Here is a 21470-nt window from a genome sequence, read left to right on the forward strand (position 1 = left end):
AGCACTAACTTGCTGTGCCTATAAATGCTGCTCAGGTATCTAGGATTGCATAGTATCCGCAACTGTGGCTGTCTACAGTGTCTAAACTGGGTAGTTTATTAGTGTTTAGAATTAAATATTAAATTTAAATATTCCATTTAAATAATGTAAAACATTTCTAGCTATTAGAAGCACTTTTACTACCAATTTCATGGAACTTTTTAGTTTCCTTTTTTTTTTTTTCAGAAGTTCAGTTTTAAACTAGTTTTTATACAGAATTTTACATTACTTCTGGTGTCTTTTGTCAAGCACTTTTCAGACTGTCCTAAAAAAAGCCTATGAAGAGTAAAAGCTATTCATCTGTTCCTTAGTTTAGTAAATTATAAAACCGCTCCAGTTCTTTTCGACTGCTTTTGTAGAAAACCAAACTGATCACTAGTTTTATTTATCACAGTATCATCAAGTGTATCTGTGCTTCTAATTTTGGTGTTTATCATGTATTACCACAAAATACTTTTAAGTATGAGAATAAATGCATAGTTATATTCAAAAGCTGACAAGTAAGGAAAATGTTTTATTAATTTAAAATACTAGTTTCTATTTTGAAATTCACTTGCCTATTTTTTGTTTTGTTTTGTTTTTTTAAACAAAAGTTTTCTTCTGCCCTCAAAAATTTTAATGATCTCACTTTTGGACAATGCTGTACATACAGTGTGAATGGCCAAATTAGAATCTATTAATTCAGAATTGACCGTTCATAGTTCCACTGTGATTTGAGGTATACATGCATACAAATGACAATTTTTCCACCTAAAACTAAAATTCCCATACTTCAATCCTTAATGAAGGTGGTAACAAATTCTTCCTTTCAGAATCACACACATCACTGGCTAACAGACGAGATATCATTTTAAAAATTCCTTGATCTGTTCATTTCTCCATTAGCCTCACTGGAAGCTATGGAAAGATGAAACCACACCCCCTTCCCTGGCTCCATTTCTCCAGGATCTGCAGCCACTCCCCACTGGCAGATCTTCTTTCATAAGGCAGTTCTTACAGTCCCCTTGGTTGTTTCTGACATGCTTCCCTTATCTGCAAAAAGTTGTTCCCATGAAGCAAAGTTAAGATCCCTTTTCTGCTGCTTTAACTTTTGGATATATTTCTGGAAGCTTCCCAATATCAGTAGAGAAACCTAGGGAAACATTCCTTTATTTTCAAAACTATGTGTTTATCATCTTGTGCTATGCTCTGTGCTACATACAGAGACCACACAAGTTTTTTCTTCTTTTAATCAGATATATTATCAGCCTTTAAAAGGGAGTTTCTGAACTAATGTGTCACACAGACAAGTGTGAAAATTTGGTTTGGAGGGTTCCAAAATAGGGGAGTGGTTTAGCAGTGATCCCAGACTGAGGAGACAGAAGAGAACATCACAGAAGCTTCTTACAGGAAATAATGCCAATGATGAGACCTGAGTGATGAGCCAGACTCAGGTAGATGAAAGGGGAGGAAAGTAAGAATTTCAGGCAAAGGGAATAGCATATGGAAAGTCCCAGAGGGGAGAGAGAAATTTCACATGATGAGTGCAGGAAGATGCAAAAGAATTGCAAAAGGTGAGCATGAAGAAGCCAGGATTAGATTCTGAATTGCCTTCTGAGTATTGTTAGCATTTGACTCATCGTAGGAATAATGAGGAATAACTTGAGAATTATTTCTTTGGGAGGTTTTAAAGGCTATTACAATGTACTCACATCTTCCTTCTAGAAAGATCACTTTGACTCTAGTGTGGAAAATTGATTCTGAGAGGGCAAAATTGGAGGCATGGTGATTTGCTGAAATATGGTCTGACTTTAGTGAGTAGCAGTAGAAATGTAGAGAAATAGACAAATTTGGAAGATATTTAAGAAGTAGAAGTCCGGACACGGTGGCTCAAGCCTGTCATCTCAGCACTTTGGGAGGCCAAGGCAGGTGGATCACGAGGTCAAGAGATCAAGACCATCCTGGTCAACATGGTAAAACCCCGTCTCTACTAAAAATACAAAAAAATTAGTTGGGCATGGTGGCGCACGCCTGTAATCCCAGCTACTCAGGAGGCTGAGGCAGGAGAATTGCCTGAACCCAGGAGGCGGAGGTTGCGGTGAGCCGAGATCGCACCATTGCACTCCAGCCTGGGTAACAAGAGCGTAACTCCGTCTCAAAAAAAAAAAAAAAAGAAGAAATAGAAATCCCAGGACTTGGGGATTTACTCAGTTCGAATTTAAAAGTAAAACCCAGATTTCTGGTTTGGTCAATGGGTAGATAAATATGCCTGGGATAAGAAGCAGGGGAAGGAAGTGGGAGAATAATCTGATGAGTTTAAGTTGCCTGGGAGACCCTACGACTGTTGATACATAGATATGAAACTTCATAAAAGTGTGATCGCCTGTCATCTATAAAAAGGCGATCTGGGCTGACTAATTAGTATTTGGAAGTCAGAGGCAGTTGAATGACAAATAGAAACCTTCGGTGAGGATGAGCTCTCTCGGGGAAAATGCTTCAAGTGGGACAAGAGAAGCAGCTTGGGGAAGTATCAATATTTAAGGAATCACTGGGAAAATGGGAGCCTGCACAATAGCCTGTGAAGGAGCAACCAGAAAGAACACAAAAGTAGGTGGTATCATGGAAACTCAGGGAAGAGACGGCTTTAAAAAGGAGGACACGGTCATCTGTAGCGAATATTATTAAGAGATAGTGATGGCTGAGACCTGAGAAGAGACTACTAGTTTTAACAACAACAGTGTTGTTGGTAACGTTGGTCACAGCAGTTTCTAGGAAGGGGTGACCAGAGAGCTTCAAGTTAAAGCATGAGGATAAGTGAGTGCAGAAATGAAGAAAAGGAGCAGGCACAACGCTTGTGAGTTTCACCGTAAATGGAATAAAGGAGACAAAATGTCTACCAAGGGACATGGATTAAGAAGCCTTTTTTCATGTCTGTTTTAAGAAGAAAGACATTTGAATGTGTTGGAATGCTGAGGGAAAGGAGCAAAGAGTGAGGGAGAGTTGAAGGCGTAGGATGAAAGGGAGATAATTGATGGAGAGCTCTTGAGGATGACGGAGGGATTGAGATTCATGACAGGTTGGCTTTAGGCAAGGTGCCACTCATGGGTTAAAAGGCAAAAAAAAAAAAAAGAAAGAAAATAATTGTTACTTTAGAGTAGCAATAGAATCTAGGTGGGAGAATCAGGAGTCATAAAACACAAATGATAAATAAGATATAAAGGCCAGATGTCTTATGTTTTAATAAGTTCCTAACTATTATACTGTACATATTACACTGGAAAGAACCCTGACTTCGACCTCAGTTCTATTTACCAGTTGTGTAAATTATTAAGACAAATAATTTAACCTACTTATGAAAAAAAGGGAATTTTAGAAATCTACTTTGAAATGCCAATCACATTTTGATTATGTTGAGTATTAACACAATAATCATTCTGTTGTAAGATTCTCAAGTAATTGAAGACATACTTACTATCGTCTTGTCTTAAGAATCAGTTTTCTTTGTTGTCTTTAGGAGATAATAAGCAAAATCACTGGGAGACAACCAATAGCTATAGCATATGGATACACGACACATAGCATAGTGTCAGACACATAATAGCTACTCAAGAAATATTCATATAACAAATTACTGAAAGACAGTTTGGGGGTTGTATCTGTTATTCAAACTTTTGCTTTCATTATATTCCAGTAAATGCTCCAACCTCAATCCTCTTGACTCTTTGCTGGTTAGTCATTTCAGGGTTACAGAGGAAAACAGATACGTCACCTGAGAAGCTTTGTCTTGACCATTTATCCATTTCTGCACACACAGCCTACAAAGGAGAAAATCACTTGGCTCACATGGCCCAGAATGCTAAAGTAGATGGGACCTGACCTGTTGCTTCTTTCTTTTGTCACTTAGTGTTCTTTTCAGCGTTGTCACCAAGGAAGCTCACTAAGAAAGGATGTCCAGATTAACCACAAGCAAATACTTTTGGCCAGACATACATAGATTTGGTTCAAGACAAAAAAGAAGAGAATGAGTACATTCTTAGCATAAAATGGCTTCTCATAGCTTTTCCTTTCTCTAAAGTTTATAGCAAACTTTGTCTCCTGAGAGCAGCTTGAAAGTAAGAAGAGATGCTCAGGAGAAAACTCAGTGGGGAGAGCTGTAGCAAATTGCCCCAGATAAGCTTAAGGCAACACCAGCTCTGGACTCCCAAGAGGCTAATGAACCGTAGATTCCTGCCTCTTCCCAAGGCCTGATATTTACAGAAATGTTGTCAAAGATATCTACAGTTCCATAAAATATTGTATTTTTTTAAAAAGGTCTTCAAACTGAGTCCACTAAACCGATAGGATTTACCCACTTGCTGAGAGTTAATAGGCTCTTGACTGAGTGGTGAAGTTTGAAAAGAACCATTAAAGACAGAACACAACTTCTCCCAGCGGCCTGCCTCAAAATCCAGGCAGGGCCATTTCCGAGTCAAAAAACAGAGCCAACAACTAAGGAGCTACTTATTTGCTCTTAATAATAAATTTTTCTGAGGTCCAGTATTTCTAACTAAATCTATGTGAGCCTCGTTATGCCAAATTATTGAATTATAATTGTATTTGGATGTCATACGTGAAAATTTTGCACACAAGTTTTTCTCCCAAAATTTTACAGATTTTTCAGTATTTATCTATGTAAATATATTACAAGTAGAAACTGAGTTAATAAAAGCCCATGCAAATAATCATCCACTATTGTTGCATTTCAATTACTCCAGGCCCCAAATTACTATGTATATTTCAGATACTGGTACTTTTTCCAATTTAAATTCTAGCAATTCCTGAATCATGTCATCAAGGCCTTGCCTGAGAATGCAGTAACATGGAAATTAGTTTTCTTCCACTTCATTTTAATTTTATGTCCAATAAGAATATTTATAGTATGTGCAAGCGGTGATAAGGATAATCACATTTCACATTATATATGAGTACCTATCAATCGTGGGATAAAGAGGAATTTCTGTTTATTCACATCCATCCTGTTCCCAACCCATACCACTGCCTTACTAGCAAAGTTTCTGATCCAAGTAGTTTCAATTATTTTTCTGAAAAAAATAGAATAATGTTGAACTTGCAGAAGAAATGTTAAATTTGTAGCAAGAATGTTGAAAGACATGTTCTCTGTTTTGAAGAGTTGATTTCTAAGTCTTTAACAGAGATTAAATAATAAGAATGTTATGACTGGGTCTCTGCTCTTTATAAAACTTGAAAATTGATTGTTCCTCACATTCTCTGTGTCCCTCACGCTAGGCTGTCACTTTTAGCTAGCATTCTTATTTGAGTCTATGTCCCAGAAGCTTTATAAAAGAGAGACTCTTCTCATCTACTCATCTATACCTTGAAGAAACTATGACAGCAGGTGAGGCCATTGTGGAATCTGTTAAGTTGCAGAAACTCAGACTGCATTACATTCAGAACCCATTCAATAGGAATGCTTTTCTAGTCTTTAAAAAACTTCGATTGCAACTCAAGCTAGACATCAGATTTTACTGCCTCATATGTGTATACCTGATAAGATAAGGAGAGGAAATCATAAGAATTGAATATCTTCTTTGAAACCAACTCTAACCAACAATGAGGACAATCATGACTTTATTTCTCTATTCATAATTTATTTCTGTCTCAGGCACAATGTAAATATAATAAGAACAAAATAGTTTTTCCTTTTCTGGTTAAATGAAAGTACTTTCATTTTGCTTTGGAGATATGGCAGTAAGTAGGGGAAGAGTAAAATTAAGTAATTACAAAAGCTGTCCAAGAATATGAATATTTCAGTACTGGAGTTTCCCTCTAATGTCATTATGTATAAAAATAGCAAGATTACATAAACAGATTCAAAATTGAAAATTTTGGTTTTCTATAAAAGTATCATACATTTTATGGGCCCACAGCAAAAGATAGTCGAAGAGATAAACCAAACTGTAATACTCACATGCACATGCATGTCAAGATCATATGGAAGGTTAAAGCATGATTTTTAAAATTAAATTGAGGTCCACTAAACAAAAGAAAAGCAATACACTACATAGTAAAGGTCCTCTATGCTAGAATGTCTGAATTATAGACATAGTCAAAATTTAAGTTATTTTATACCCTTTCAAAAGGTAACATCTCCCATAATTAAAGCAAAAGTAATTTATTTTGTTTAATGTATATAAATAATATCTCTATTTCTCTACATCTTTCTCCTAGCATATCAAAAATAATATTTTATAATAAATGTTAGTAAATATTATTAATTTATCTTAAGTAAATATTAGCAATAGAAATCAATGTTACTTTCAGAATTCAATGAATTTAGAGTTCTGAAATAATCTAATTGATATACATTAACAGTCTACAGCATCCCTTAGAAATGGCAACACAGCTCCTTTCAATATCACCAGCAGCCCACTACTTTACAATGGAACACATTCTCCTGTTGAACAGCTCTAGTTGTTTAAAAATATACAGTGGAGATCTGCCCCTCTAAAACATTCACTAAATTCTTGATGTTTCCTCTAGTTTAGGATCTTTCTAAATTTACTCAGAAACCCTTACACAGAATCAGACTCCTCTGGACCAATCAGTGGCCTAGGAATTTGTGTGCATTTGAAATAAAGGCCTGATTAAAGTGGGCCATTACCAGAGAAATATCATTTGACCAGCCCCCAAAGGCCACCCAGCCTGTGGTGCACAATGGGTAAGGGTCTAGTTCTCTGGTCTATACAGCAGAAGTTTGACTTTATAGAACTTCAGAATTGAGTGGGATGAAGAAAGTTGACATGTGACCCCCTCAAAAAATGAACAGAAATTTGGAACTAGTCAGTTCACTCAAATGAAATACGTAACTGTTAAATGGGTAAGATATTCCTATTGTTTAGCAAAGTCATTCCAATGTGAAGGCTACATAGAAGTCGAATTATTTTAAGAACGACTAGACAGTAGAGCATCAGAATAGAAGAAATGGGTTAACTGAGTAAATATTCAATAGCTTCAGAAACTAATAACCTGGTTCATCTATCTCTGTACCTGGGATTCTGGGTTTGCTAGTTCAGATTAGTTTTTTAAGACACACCAGCTTGGGCTGGGTGCAGACTCACGACTGTAATATCAGCACTTTGGGAGACCAAGGCAGGTGGATCACTTGAGACCAAGAATTCAAGACCAGCCTGACAAACACGAAAAACCCTCATTTCTACTAAAAATTTTAAAAATTAGCTAGGGTAGTGACACCAACAATGGGGACAAGCTACTATGGAGGCAGAGACATGAGAATCACTTGAACCTCGGAGGTGGAGGTTGCAGTGAGCTGAGATCACGCCACTGCACTCCATCCTGGGAAATAGAGTAAGACTCTCTCTCTCTTGAAAAAAAAAAAAAAAAGACATACCAGCTTGGAGAACACAGGGATAGATAATACAACTTAACTCTCAGAACTTCTTTGGCCAAGCTTTGATCTTTGTCCAAAGGGAAACACTCTTTCTTTAGAAATATGGGTAGATTGCGTCAAGTTTTACACTGTAATAGCTCTGCTTTGATCCATAATGTGTTCCTTTGATAGATTAATTCTCTAAACAACATCTTATTTTCAGCTTTTTAGGAAGACAGGGGCAAAGGTAAATGCATACACACACACACACACACACACACACACACACACACATACGTACTGGACTGTAACGATTTAGTCTGAACTGCTAAGTCTGTCTTTGCCCCCTTGCTACCCACTTAACAATTCTTGAGTTACAGTAAGGTAAGGCCTCACCATTTGCCATTCTCTGTCTCTTTTGCTTTCTCTGTTTCTTTCCCTGCAAGCACCAGGGTAGAAACAACATGTGTAGCTGTGTTATAGAACAGCCCAGGTCAATAGCTCTTAACTGAAGTGTTGACTAGCAGTGGGCATGCAGCCCTATTAGCTCTGCTGCAAATAACTCAGATTATATCAGAAATTGCTTCTTAAAAGGGTCAGGAACTATCTAGAACAAACCATTTGTAAACATTTAAGCAGGAAACTAGTGGAGGATTTTAAACAGAGACATGAAAAGTTTCTACCATAGCCTCTTATCTATTTTAGTAGAAGGAGCACCACCCTTACATTAAACCTCATTTTAAATGGAGGACAGAGAAATTGATGTCTAAACCATAAGCTACTGAAAGAAACATGCAGACTTCCAGATATACTAAGTTTTATATAATTTAAAATGTTTCAATGCTTTGTTATTGCTTAATACCTACTATACATAAATATTAAGATCACAAACACTATGGTTCATATACTTGTTTGTTTGGATATTAGATTTCTGTGTTTCTACTCTTCTAATATACTAAAATCTCATTTCTAAAATATGTGTATTGCATTACTAGCAGTGGTTTTATATTCAGGTTTTCAATCAACTGGTTTACTTGGTTGGATTGACTATAAATTTGTTGACATATATTGATGATTCCTCATTTTCTTGCCCAGAGATCATTTCTTCTACTCATTTATTTTCAATCTCTCTGCTTTCTTATTTGACAGTATCCTATGAGCAGCATAACAGAGCACTCCAAGCTCATAAGAAAAGTGTAAACTAATTAGCAGATTTTACGATGGAAACTATTCCCTGCCCATGTGATCACCCTGGCTGGATAATGAACTTTGTGAAAATATCCATCTCTTAATACACTAAGACAACAGCCTCATTCAAACAAGCTCTGACTTTTCCCTTAGACTTCGGTTCATAATGGTGAATATGGCACAAGTCCAGAAACAAACTGGCAGTATGGAGTGAGGTACAGGGTTAAAAATTTTTAAAGTTTTCACTTAAGGATTTTCACTTTAAAAAATTCTTGATCTTCTTTGCAACTGACAGAAAGAAAAATAGGCCTAATAAGATGTGTTTGAAAAATACTATAGCTGAAAAGACAGTGTATAAATGAAATTTATTGAAGTCACAGAAAATTTCCCTGCATACAGGTGTTCAGAAGCACTGAGGGGTTACTAATGAACCCTAAATAGAAGTGTTGAATAGTTTGTTATGGGAAGAAGGTCCGGAAATAAAAGTGAAAATCAGAGAACTGGTTCATTACAGCAGCAGAGTGACTGACAAACCCCACTGCTGATACCTCCTCTAAGCAGAGGGTGCATGGTTTGATCGCTCTGGTGTGTAGCCCCTGGCCCTGGCACAGAATGAACACAGCCTCCTCCATGGGTTCACCAATTACCCTGCTTCCATTTTGGTCACACATTCCCATGTGGGAAATTTCACCCAACACTACCCACACCAATTTTGGTGTATTTGCTTACTGCAACTGCACTTACTACCAAAAACATCATGCCACAAAATTCCAAAGTAACTTCAAAGAAGAGGGAAGAAATCAAAAAAGTTCTACACATTCTTAGTTTTCTCCATGGAAGTAGTTTGTTCAGTTTAATAGCAGTTATCAAAGTGGAAATATTGTAATGCAAACAAAAAAAAATCACCAACCATCCTGCTAAAGGGACACAGATAAGAAACAAACTAATGATTTTAATGTCACCTACAGGCTCTCGAGTATATTGGTGGTAAATCCCTTACAAACTTGGGTGTGTAACTTAAAATATTGTCCATCGTAATGATGCATTTAATATCCCTACACAAGAAAGCACTATACATATTTAACAACTTATTTCAAACTTTAATATTTTGCAGATGGTATCTGGATCTTAAAGATGTATAGATTTTTGCAGCTCTGTTTAATCATAAATAATACATTTGTCTGATTGACTAATACCAGAGGCATGTTTTATCTCCTGATAAATATGATTATCACCCATAATTTTTTAAAAAAAACCTATACCCTTATGTGGAAATAATCCACTTTCTAAAAACAGGAATTCACTTGCCCTTTTCTATTACTGCTGACTAATTATTGGGGTGTTGAGGAGTACCTTCAAAATGAAGAGTGTCTTCAGATTGAGGACACAAAAGCTGTATTTCTCATGTGTTTGGGCAGAAATTTTCAAGAATATCATATTTCAGATTTAGGAAAAACAAAAGGCAAAAATTTTATCATAAAATGAACATACAAAGACTCAAAGGACACTTAAGGATGGCATTACAAATATGAAGCAAATGTATTTGGACTAACAAAGGTCAAAAACTTCAAATATCTATAAAAAACATGTCAAAACAAGTAGAACATGTAATGGCAGGCAAAAGGGTTCGTTTTAGAATCCAAGTTTATTCTTTATCATACGCTTAGATGTCACATAGCATTGTTAACATAGGCCAAATATTATGCATTTAAATACACTTCCAGTATTCAGTGTATAATGTGCGAATATGTACATAAGTGATTTTGAAATAACATCTTCTATTCAATAGGTTTATTTTGGCAACAAAAAAAAATGTATGGATGCTAGTGAAAATCATTTTTGCAATAGATTTTAAAAGCCTGAAAGAATACATTTGTTGAAATTTGCATTCGGCTTGGAAAATGTGTGTTTAACAATTGAACACGGCCATATTTTAACTTTTAAGCTCTCGTATTGCAAAAGTACCAAGGTATTACAGCAATTCACTCTTAAGGACATTATGCTGGGCTTTGAAATTTAAAAAATAGGATACTTCTTCTTGGAGTATTTCATGATCAATGTACAGTCTGTATGCGAGGAAAATTAAAGCTGTCTGACAACTCATAGAAACACCGCTAGCTGTTAAAGATGTAGAAAATTGCATAAAAGCATAAAAAGCACTGGGTAATTTTGCAATTTCATTTCTAAACACAATTGTAAAGACGTCTGTCTTTCAGTTCTTTCTCCCTCTTACTTCTGAAGAGTGGCCCTTTAGTTCTTGCCCTTTTAAACATCTTTGCTTACCATAGCTTTGCTGCTTAATGTACTGGTTGATCTTACCAGGCTAAGAAAGGATTTACAGGGGGTGCTTGCTTTTATCTGTATTCACAGAGAATGCTAACAAATTAGAAGAAAGTGCCAGAGAACACCACATACCTTGTCCGGAACATTACAATGGCTTCTGCATGCATGGGAAGTGTGAGCATTCTATCAATATGCAGGAGCCGTCTTGCAGGTAAATTTTTTCCCTTAAGAATTGTTAATGTATAAATAAACATGTAGAAACCGAAGTATAGCTGTTTATAGAAAATTGGTCGACGTTCTTCTTGAGTGGGTGATCAGCAGCAACACTTTTATCTGTTTCTTTGTGCATGTATACACACACACACACACTCACACATACACAAGCATTCCTACACTAAAGAAACAAAAATTTGTGCAACTTACACGCTCAAGTACTATATAACACGTGACTGAACTCTTCTAGTAGAATTTAAAATTGTACTTTGTGCATCATAAGCTCTTTAAAGGTACAAGTTCCTCCATATTATCACTCTTTCTCCTGAACACAGAATAGTACTTGTCATATGTCATGTGCTCACTAAGTACTTCTCAGACAAATGAATGGATAAAGCCTAATGTATATTAGATAACATTGTTGCTTCTCAGAGGTCACCCTTTCCTAAGTCCTTCCAGTCTTCTCATAAATGTCATCAATCCTTGTTTTGCCTGGCTTTTACTATTTTCTATAGATCTGCTCTCCCCTGGAGCCTTGCAAAGTAAGATCATTAGCTGTACCTTCACAGTTTCAAACTTAGTAGAGACACAAAGAAATTGTATATCTGGATTTAGTTTATAAATACTGGCCAGCCACGATGGCTCACACCTGTAATCCCACACTTTGGGAAGCTGAGGTGAGAGGATTACTTGAAGCCAGGAGTTCAAGACCATCCTGGGCAACAAAGAGAGACCCTATCTCAAAAAAAATTTAAAAATTAGCCAGGCATGGTGGCAGGCCTCTGTAGTTCCAGGAACTATTTGAGAGCTGAGGTGGGATGATCCCTTGAACCCAGGAGTTCAAGCCAGCAGTGAACTAAGATCATACCACTACACTCCAGCCTGGGCAACTGAGCAAGACCCCATTTCTTATATATATATGTATATATATATATATGTATATATATATATATATATATATATATATATATTTAAATACCTGCTGTGTATTCATGTCTAAAGCATAATTATTTCAGAGATGGCAAAGCCAAAATGAAACATTTTAATTTACATTAAGTACAAGGGACATATGATGAAATAGGTTGTATTTTGATTTACAACAGAAGGTTTCTCTCTCTCTCTCTCTCTCTCTCTCTCTCTCTCTCTCTCCCCCCACCCCGCATCCTACTCCTCCTCCCTTCCCCCACCCCCCGCCCACTGCCAACTAGTGCTATCTTCCTTTTATGATTTCCCTCCACAAAATATACTAGCACAGGCCTTCAACTGAAGTCAGGTAGAATGAACAAATCTGAGAAGTTACTCCTGATACCTTCTCACTCCCCAGTAGTGTCATTATTATTAAACCCTTCCTGGTGGAGAGAAGAAAATTCTCAGGATGTAGTTATGAGAAATTCAAAGTGAAGTAATAGAGTAGTTTCACAAAATCAATGACATGTTGATCTCCTTTAAGTATTATTATTTTTTTTTTAAGATGGGGTTTCACCATGATAGCCAGGCTGGTCTTGAACTCCTGACCTCAGGTGATCCACCCATCTCTGCCTCCCAAAGTGCTAGGATTAGAGGCATGAGCCACCGTGCCCGGCTTAAGTATTATTTTTTATGAGCTGTTTCCTCATTTCATTGACACTTGCTAATTTTCATAGGTAGATTGTCTACCTGAGCTTTCCGTGAGGGTTGAGACAGGCAACATTCATTCTCAGATGAACAACACCTCATCTTATTTTGCAGAACTATATTGCTTACATCATAATTTTCTCTAACAAAATTTGACTCTATCATCAGCAGATGATTTTTTTGACCAACAAATTAATGACTCGTCCTGTAACTCTGATCCTAATATTTCTCAACATTGATTCTGACAATGGCATAGAGAATGTTTCATCCAAAACAAATAGACTAATTTTTGTACCCATGTCATCAGAAACAAATATTTTTTCAAGTAAACATGTTGACTTAGGTTGATTAAAGAGCAAATTAAAATGTAAAGCTTACCTTTCAGAAAATATAGAAATAACAGTCATCCCTAGACATATATTATCTCTATATATTGTCATCAAAAAGAAATTATCTAGTAATCCTCCTGTTTGAAATTATTATCATAAATACAAAAAGAAACCCCATATAGCTGACAAATACAAAGAAATCTTGTTGAAAATAAGTAGTTGAGAGCTATAACCTCAACATAGTATTTTTATTTACAAAGGGAAATTAAGAGCCCTAATTTTGTGATGACAATAAATGCCTATCGATCAACTATAAAAATGAATGCAGCAGCTACAGGTAACTGGGCACTATAATTTCTTCCAGGTGTGATGCTGGTTACACTGGACAACACTGTGAAAAAAAGGACTACAGTGTTCTATATGTTGTTCCCGGTCCTGTACGATTTCAGTATGTCTTAATCGCAGCTGTGATTGGAACGATTCAGATTGCTGTCATCTGTGTGGTGGTCCTCTGCATCACAAGGTCAGTAACTGCACTTGGTAGCTACCCAAATAAAGGGATACCTTGTTCCTCCTTTTTAAAATCAGATTCCTCTGAGTTGAGTTCCCTCATGGACTGTGCAGCCATTTCTCTCTGAGTCCTATGTCCTTAGCATAAGAGTATTTGAATAGACAATGGAGTGGTACAGTAGCATATTGGGGTGGTACAAATTGTTTTCCTCAATTTTGCCTGATGATAAAGATTATTGATTTTACCTGCCGGAATTAGTATCCTTATCTACCTGGATCAATATCCTTATGTACCTGGATCAGTTTTGACATATCTTGGTATAAAAACAAATACATTTTTATCTTAGGATGACAAAATAGCTTTCTGTCACAAAATGCAGAAGCACGTATAGTTGTACTTTTATGATAAATGAAAACCTTACATACATAGAAACATGCAGCAAATATTAGAACAAGCTTTTATGTCAAATTCCCAGCCTAATCAAAAGGTAATTATCTCCTGGAGAATCAGGTTGAAAGATAGGTTTCCTTTCATTTCAATGGGAAAGAAAACCATCCTTAGTTAACAACGCCTGACACTGGGCTTGGAGTAAAGGGGGAAGCCCAGTACCTGCGTAATTTCATTAGCATGCAAACTAGTGGTAAAAAAGAATTGGACTTTAAGCCAAATGCGTATCATTTGTGTTCTGTGCAACCAGAAAAGTCACTGAAGATAGTCTTTACTGACTTGATTTCACTCTTCTATAAAAAATTCCAGGGAAGTTTTTAAGATGTTCACCAAACTCACAAGACATTTAGGCTTTTTTCATTTGTGTAGCTCTGAAGTAAATCAGAATGTTTCCCTAACAATTATTTTGAACAGATTCAAAAATAAAAGAAAGTATCATATCTTTAGAAAATAAGGGCCATAATACATTTTAGTATGGTATTGCACTATCTTCTTTAAGGACAAGTGTGGCATTTGCTCTTGAAAAAGACAAAATATGGTTCATAAATCCTCGCCTGGCCTAAAGGCTTAAGGGAAGATCATTGACTAGAGCTTTGGGCTGCTCTAAGCCGAGATGAGTTCATCAACTCGCCTCTCATGTTTAGATGCCAAGTGAGTCAAAGGATTATATTTAAATAGATTCTGGGGAACATAAAGATAACAAGAAAGCAAAAATACTGCATATAAAAAGACAAAGAAAAGAATCTGAAACATACGAAACTGTGCCATATGACTCTAATATCTAGCCAATATCAGTCCATGAAAAACAAAACCTATATTTAATGACTATAACCTCAACAATTTGATTGCTACTTTGACTACTGACACAAATGCAAAACTATAAATATTTTAGATGTTTTCAGTTCTGTCATGAATCACAGCTGCATTTCTGTACATAATAAAAACAACTGGAATATACAGGGTCCTTGCCTCACCAAGATTTATGTAAGTATACATTATGTCTGTATATCATATATGTGTATACACACACACACACACACACACACACACACATATACACACACATTTAATAACATTACAAAGAAGGAACAATTATCACCAGTTTCAAGATAGAAACCCTGAGGTAGAAGTTGGCAAGTTGCTGACTTCACACAGCTGAGCAGCAAAGGCAGAAATGGCGTCCAGGTTGCCTAGTGCCAGAATCTGGACACTCCACCGTACTCATACTGCCCTGTGTCTGGTAAGGATTTTGTGTATTCTGATGCTTAAGATTATCTAAACTGAGCTCCAAATTAGAGTAAGCTATTTTTCCAAGGTATGTGGCCTTATTCATTTTCTGTTATAATAAAATAAAACCTATCCTCAGTGTATTTGCTTTTGAGGCAGAGACATAGCACATAAACTAAATTAGTATTTTGTAATGCCTTTTACAAATCTGTCTTAGGACCACTAAACCTTCTAGAGCAAACTAAATTAGTATTTTGTAATGCCTTTTTCAAATCTGTCTTAGGACCACTAAACCTTCTAGAGCCTTTCCAGGATTCATACTAGTCAATAAAGCACAACAATTCCCAGTGTGGATTCATTTCACTCACTTGAAAACATTATTCTGCTCTGAAACCAGACTTTCCAACTAGGCTATCTCTCCCCAAACCCCAGAAATCCTACTTTCCTGATGACCTGGACACCTTTGTCTGTCAAGACCTATTTTAAAATAGGTTTTGCTAAAATATTTACAAAATTGCACCAAACAGAGGCCCTCTCATTTCCTTTGATTTTTAGTCTTCCTCATCTGGTCTCTCCTGTCTTCTACATGTCTCTGCTGGCTCCTTTCCTTCTTCTTATTTTCTTTTTTTAAAAATTCTTTTCTCTTTTTCTTTACTATTTTAGCCAAACACCTGCCCTCCTCCTAAACACCACGTGTCACAAAAAATATGGACATTTGGAGACATGTTTCAAAATGAAAAGAGTTGCCCTGTTGAGAAGTTGGACTTTTTATCTTTTTATTTCTAGTTCTCATTTGCTGGGAATGTGATTTCTGTTCCATGTTCACTTTAACAGACCTATCCTCCCTCTAAAACTCTACATATATAATTTGTATACACAAACATGCACACACACACACATATATACATAAACACACATATATACACACATGATATACCTATAATATGTGTAATACGTTATATTTATATATTTTTATATATTCTGATACTTCATAGATTATTATAATGGAATTTTATATGAACTTTCTATTATTCTCATTTTCATAGTGAAAGCATTTTTTGTTACAAGAGAAAAAAATACTAGATCAGAGATTTTCAGATAATTTGACTGAATATTAGATTTTTATAGATGCTAAATAATTGATACCAATTTATGTCCCTAATTTATACTATTAATGTACAAAAATGATAGTGGCCTGGTCCAAAACAATATTCCTTTCCATTGCATATCAGATATTAACAATTGGATTATTCTCTGGTTTGATAGGATTTAAACTCATAACATTGAAAAGTCAATATAAGGACATTTAAAATATAAAACTTTTGAAGACCTTTAAAGTGAGATAAAAGGGCTCACGACTTGCTTGATTGCATTATGCTGAGTCATTCTTTGTGCCTTAATGAGTAAGCAGTTAAGGACAAAGTAAATGTCTTCCCCTTCAACTTCTGCCTCTGTTCAATTCTCAATAGAAACATAAAGATAACTGCACAGAGAAGCAAAATAATGACTTTTCCAAAATAATCTGAGCTTCTACTAATAATAAATCCTTTCATCTGAAATATTTTAATAATTTGCTTAATCCATAGCTTCACTCTGTAGGACCAAGGTAATAGCATTGGACTAAGGTTTATCAACTTTCCAACTTTCTAGGAAATGCCCCAGAAGCAACAGAATTCACAGACAGAAGCAGAATACAGGGCACTACAGTTCAGACAACACAACAAGAGCGTCCACAAGGTTAATCTAAAGGAGCATGTTTCACAGTGGCTGGACTACCGAGAGCTTGGACTACACAATACAGTGTTATAGACAAAAGAATAAGACAAGAGATATACACATGTTGCCTTGCATTTGTGGTAATCTACACCAATGAAAACATGTACTACAGCTATATTTGATTATGTATGGATATATTTGAAATAGTATACATTGTCTTGATGTTTTTTCTGTAATGTAAATAAACTATTTATATCACACAATATAGTTTTTTCTTTCCCATGTATTTGTTATATATAATAAATACTCAGTGATGAGAAAAAATTGGCATTCTTAAATTTGCGGTATCTCATAATTGTAAATATAATCAGACTAGTACAATCTGTACAGCTACCAATATTTCACGTTTCTCCTCATCTTGAGACAGCACATTAGTTTGTACAGGACTCGGTGGCTAGGTTTCGAGTGATTCCAAGATCAAGGGAAGTGATGGTTATTGGAAAAGAGAAAAAATAATTTACTTTATATCGAGCGAGGATAAAATATTTTAGATCTTTGAATCATCTCTATTTCATCAACTTTCTTCCCGGGTCTTCCATTTTCATCCCTAGAGCAGAAAAATCTCTGGCATATAAATTAAATAAAAGAAGAAGGGGAGGGAAGGTGTTTTATAACTCAGAAAGAAGAGGGAAAGAAGATATTGGTTTTTATTGAGGAAGCAGCTTAGAATCCCCTAGTTAAGTGCATATATCCGAAGGACCCAGAACAAGTAACTTATTAGGTATACACAGAGTGGTAAAATATATTCCATTTAGGTGGGTGGAATTACAGGGGAAAAATATAATAACACCATTAAATGTGAAACACCAAAATTGTGAATTCTCAAAAGCAACATACTATATTTATAGTATATGGTTCTTTGAAAAGAAGTTAGAATCACAACCAATACCCCATGAATAGCTTTATGGCAAATGTAGCACCATGATTTGAAATGGAACTAAGATGGTGACAATATTTCATGAAAACAAGAGATGTGTTTTGAACATATTTAAATGGTGAGGTAAGAAAGAAAATCCCATAACATCTGAAAGACCTCACTGGGAAGTTGGTATGGATTTTTGTTTGATTTGTGCATACGAATAGGTATTACAACTTGGTTTGGAAAAAATAAGCTGTGAAAATTCTCAAGGAATAAGATGAAAATAAGTCAATTATTATCATTTAGCTCTGCAAAGCTTTTCATGGCTAACACAGTAAATTTAAATAAAGCTCTCTTTGTCTCCTTCAAATAACCTGTGCGTGGAGTCTAAAAAAAAGCGGGGGGGGTACTCCAAATATCAAATCAACACATTCTGAATATAAAATATTCAGTGAAAAATTATTTTCTGAAGTGATGTTTAAAATACTCGTTAAAACATAAATAAAGGTGACAATGTAAGTAGAATTTAGGACTCTGAAAAACCTCGTTTTCTAGATTAGTCATCACTGTGAAAAACGTGACTGTATTGGCATAACCATCACTCAAGTGTTCCCATAAATCAGCCCTCTGCTACCTGTACAAGACGAATTCCTTTTCATCTTCTTCATGGAAGTTTAGTTTGGTTAAGAGGTAGAAAGATGTAACAAGCCAGGGTCTCCTTTGTAAGATAGCTGTGACAAAGAAATCCTTCCTCCTCATAAAGGAAGAGGGGAAAATACAACCACCACAGAGATTTATAGAGATTAAAAGAAACATTTCTACTGACTCTGGCTTGTAGGAGTGTGAAGTGATTTGATTTGTTAGATATGGCTGCATTGCTGTATGTGATTTTTTTTATCAAAAGACCACGAACCTAAGTCCTTGGAGTTCATAGTACAATACACTCTTGCCCAGTTTCATGCTCACTCATCCCATGAAGGAATCCCTTTTAAAAGATGCAAAATGATCTTAAGTGAGCACATACTATGTGCCAGGCACTATTCAAGGTCCTAGGGAAATCATAAAACACGGCCTCTGTTTAAAGAAAGAAAGAAAGAAGGAAGGAAAGAAAAACAAACAAACGAACAAAAAACTCACAATCTAGAACTAACAGATAATCATCCAGCCTCTACCAGCCTATTTCTGATCATTTGGAATTTCATCCTTGGACAATTATAATTTTTGAGACAATTCTTTCTCGTATCAAGTCGGTGCTTATTTCTATGTGGTTTCTACTCATGAGTCCTATTTTTTCTCTTAGGAGCAAAAGAATAACGACTTATTTATTTAAAATAAAAAGACAGAAATCATGTTTTCCCACTCACCCCACAGCCTTCCTGCAAGTCTTTTCTTCTCCAGGTGAAGCATTTTTAATTTCCTTATCTGTCCTTCATGTGATATCATTTCCACATCCCCTTAGCATCTGTTTCACCCTTCCTTGGACAAACTCTACCTTATCAATATATTTATTTAAGCATAGAGCTCAGAATTGCACAGTCTACTACAGTTGTCTGACCAGCACGCTACATAGTAGAACTTGTAGAAAGCAAATTTGAGAGCCGTGATTCTTAAATTTAAGTTCCATTTAGACCCGCAATTTTGCTGTGGAACCATGAACAAGTCATAAGATATCTCTGATCTCAGTTTCCTGATCCGTAAGATCACTTCTGTCTCTCTATCAAGATTTTATATATTCAGAAAAAGGCACTATACTTTTCAGTATTGCTACCAAGAACCGCATTGACTACTGTTATTGCTTATCCTCAACTTAAATTCAAAATGATTTTAAAGGAAACTGCTCATGGCCGGGCGTGGTGGTTCATGCCTATAATCCCAGCATTTTGGAAGGCCAAGGCAGGTGGATTACTTGAGTCCAGGAGTTTGAAACCAGCACATGGAGAGACCCTGTCTTTACAAAGAAATACAAAGTAAGTTGGGCATGGTGCCACTGCCTGCAGTCCCAGCTATTTAGGAGGCTGAGGCCGAGAATCATTTGAACCTGGGAGAAAAAGGTCGCAGTGAGCCACTGCACTCCAGCCTGGGTGAAAAAAGCAACACTCTGTCTCAATAAATAAATAAACAAACAAACTGCTAATGAGCCATGTCATTCCCTCATTTACTCATTCATTCATTATACATTTATTATAAATTTACCAAGGGCCTCCAGTTACCAGCACCATGCTACATTACAAAAAATCAGCGACAAATAAGGCAGAGTACCTGCCTGAAAGGAGTTCACTATCAGAACATCTCAGTTCCTTGCCTCAAAGATCACACTGTCCTGCAGGGAAGACTGAGACATAAGTAAAAAATTATAAAGAATGTGACAAAGGCTCTGATACTGGTCAGCTCAGAGTGATTGGGGACCCTGAAAGAGGAAGTGTAAGGCTGGGGAGGTATCCTCTTGACGGTAAGATACACAGAATGACTTCATCATTCTCCACACATGCTCTGACTTCTTGCTTCTGATATTTTACGTGCTCCTCATTTCTTCACCCCCTTCTTCTCTTCACAAAACCCAGAGCAAATAACGGCTTATCAGTGAAGCTCCCCTGACTCCCTTGGCCATCTTCCTAATTATCTTATCGTGCTTTTCGTGTTGTTCCTTAATTGTCCATGCAAGTCTGTCTTTTCCTTAGCAAAGGAGTAACAAAACCCAGAAAATCAGTGCCTTGCCAGTTGTTTTTGTTTGTTGAAGAAACACGTGTTGGATACCTGCACCATGCCAGAGGCTATTCTAGGTACTGTGATGTTGCAATGAAGTGCCTAACAGGTCTCTGCTCGCAGTCTCACATTTTAGCAGAGGAGGTGAAGGTGGATGAGGGGAGGGGGGGTCATCAAACAATTTTTAAAAACCCTGCAGTTTCAAGTTTTGCACAAAGAATTAAAAACAGGACACGGTGGCTGGGTAGTGAGTGAGGGCTGGGTGCTTCCAAAGTGAGCATCATGTTTAAAACTGGGCCTCTGCGGGTGGATCACGAGGTCGAGAGATCGAGACCATCCTGGTCAACATGGTGAAATCCCGTCTCTACTAAAAATACAAAAAAAAATTAGCTGGGCATGGTGGCACGTGCCTGTAATCCCAGCTACTCGGGAGGCTGAGGCAGGAGAATTGCCTGAACCCAGGAGGCGGAGGTTGCGGTGAGCCGAGATCGCGCCATTGCACTCCAGCCTGGGTAACAAGAGTGAAACTCGGTCTCAAAAAAAAAAAAAAAAAAAAAATGGGCCTCTGAAGCAAAGCAGATATGACTGCCAGTCTAGACTTCATTTTACTAGCTAACCTTGGGCGAGTTGCCTAACTTCTTATGCCTCATATTTTAAATGGAGAGAAAAAATATCTTCCATGTAAAATATGATTGGTCTGAGAAATGAACATGACAATCCATCCTTGTACTCAGAATAGTGATGTGTACACAGTGAACTTTCAATATATGGAAATTATTTTATAGGGATTTGATAAATATGTGTTGTGAAAGTAAATAAGAAGAAACCATATTTCATCAGTTAAATATTGTGTCATGGGAATTACACAGTCAGAGTAAGAAGGAATCAAGCAACCGTCCTTGCTCAAAAAAAGTG

At 36.4% G+C, this 21470-nt stretch overlaps 1 protein-coding gene across 1 annotated transcript in view; it reads left to right on the plus strand.

Annotated features, from left to right (window-relative positions):
• The window catches only part of TMEFF2 (transmembrane protein with EGF like and two follistatin like domains 2), a 260153-nt gene extending 239054 nt beyond the window's left edge, over positions 1-21099 (plus strand). The window contains exons 8-10 of the mRNA XM_003940807.4: positions 10964-11087; positions 13397-13555; positions 16868-21099. Coding sequence (XP_003940856.1) covers positions 10964-11087; positions 13397-13555; positions 16868-16964 — 380 coding nt within the window. The 3' untranslated portion in view covers positions 16965-21099. The remainder of the gene's footprint in view (positions 1-10963; positions 11088-13396; positions 13556-16867) is intronic.
• Positions 21100-21470: the final 371 nt, after the last annotated feature.

Source organism: Saimiri boliviensis, chromosome 5, assembly GCF_048565385.1.
Source record: "Saimiri boliviensis isolate mSaiBol1 chromosome 5, mSaiBol1.pri, whole genome shotgun sequence".
NCBI classification, from domain to species: Eukaryota; Metazoa; Chordata; class Mammalia; order Primates; family Cebidae; genus Saimiri; species Saimiri boliviensis.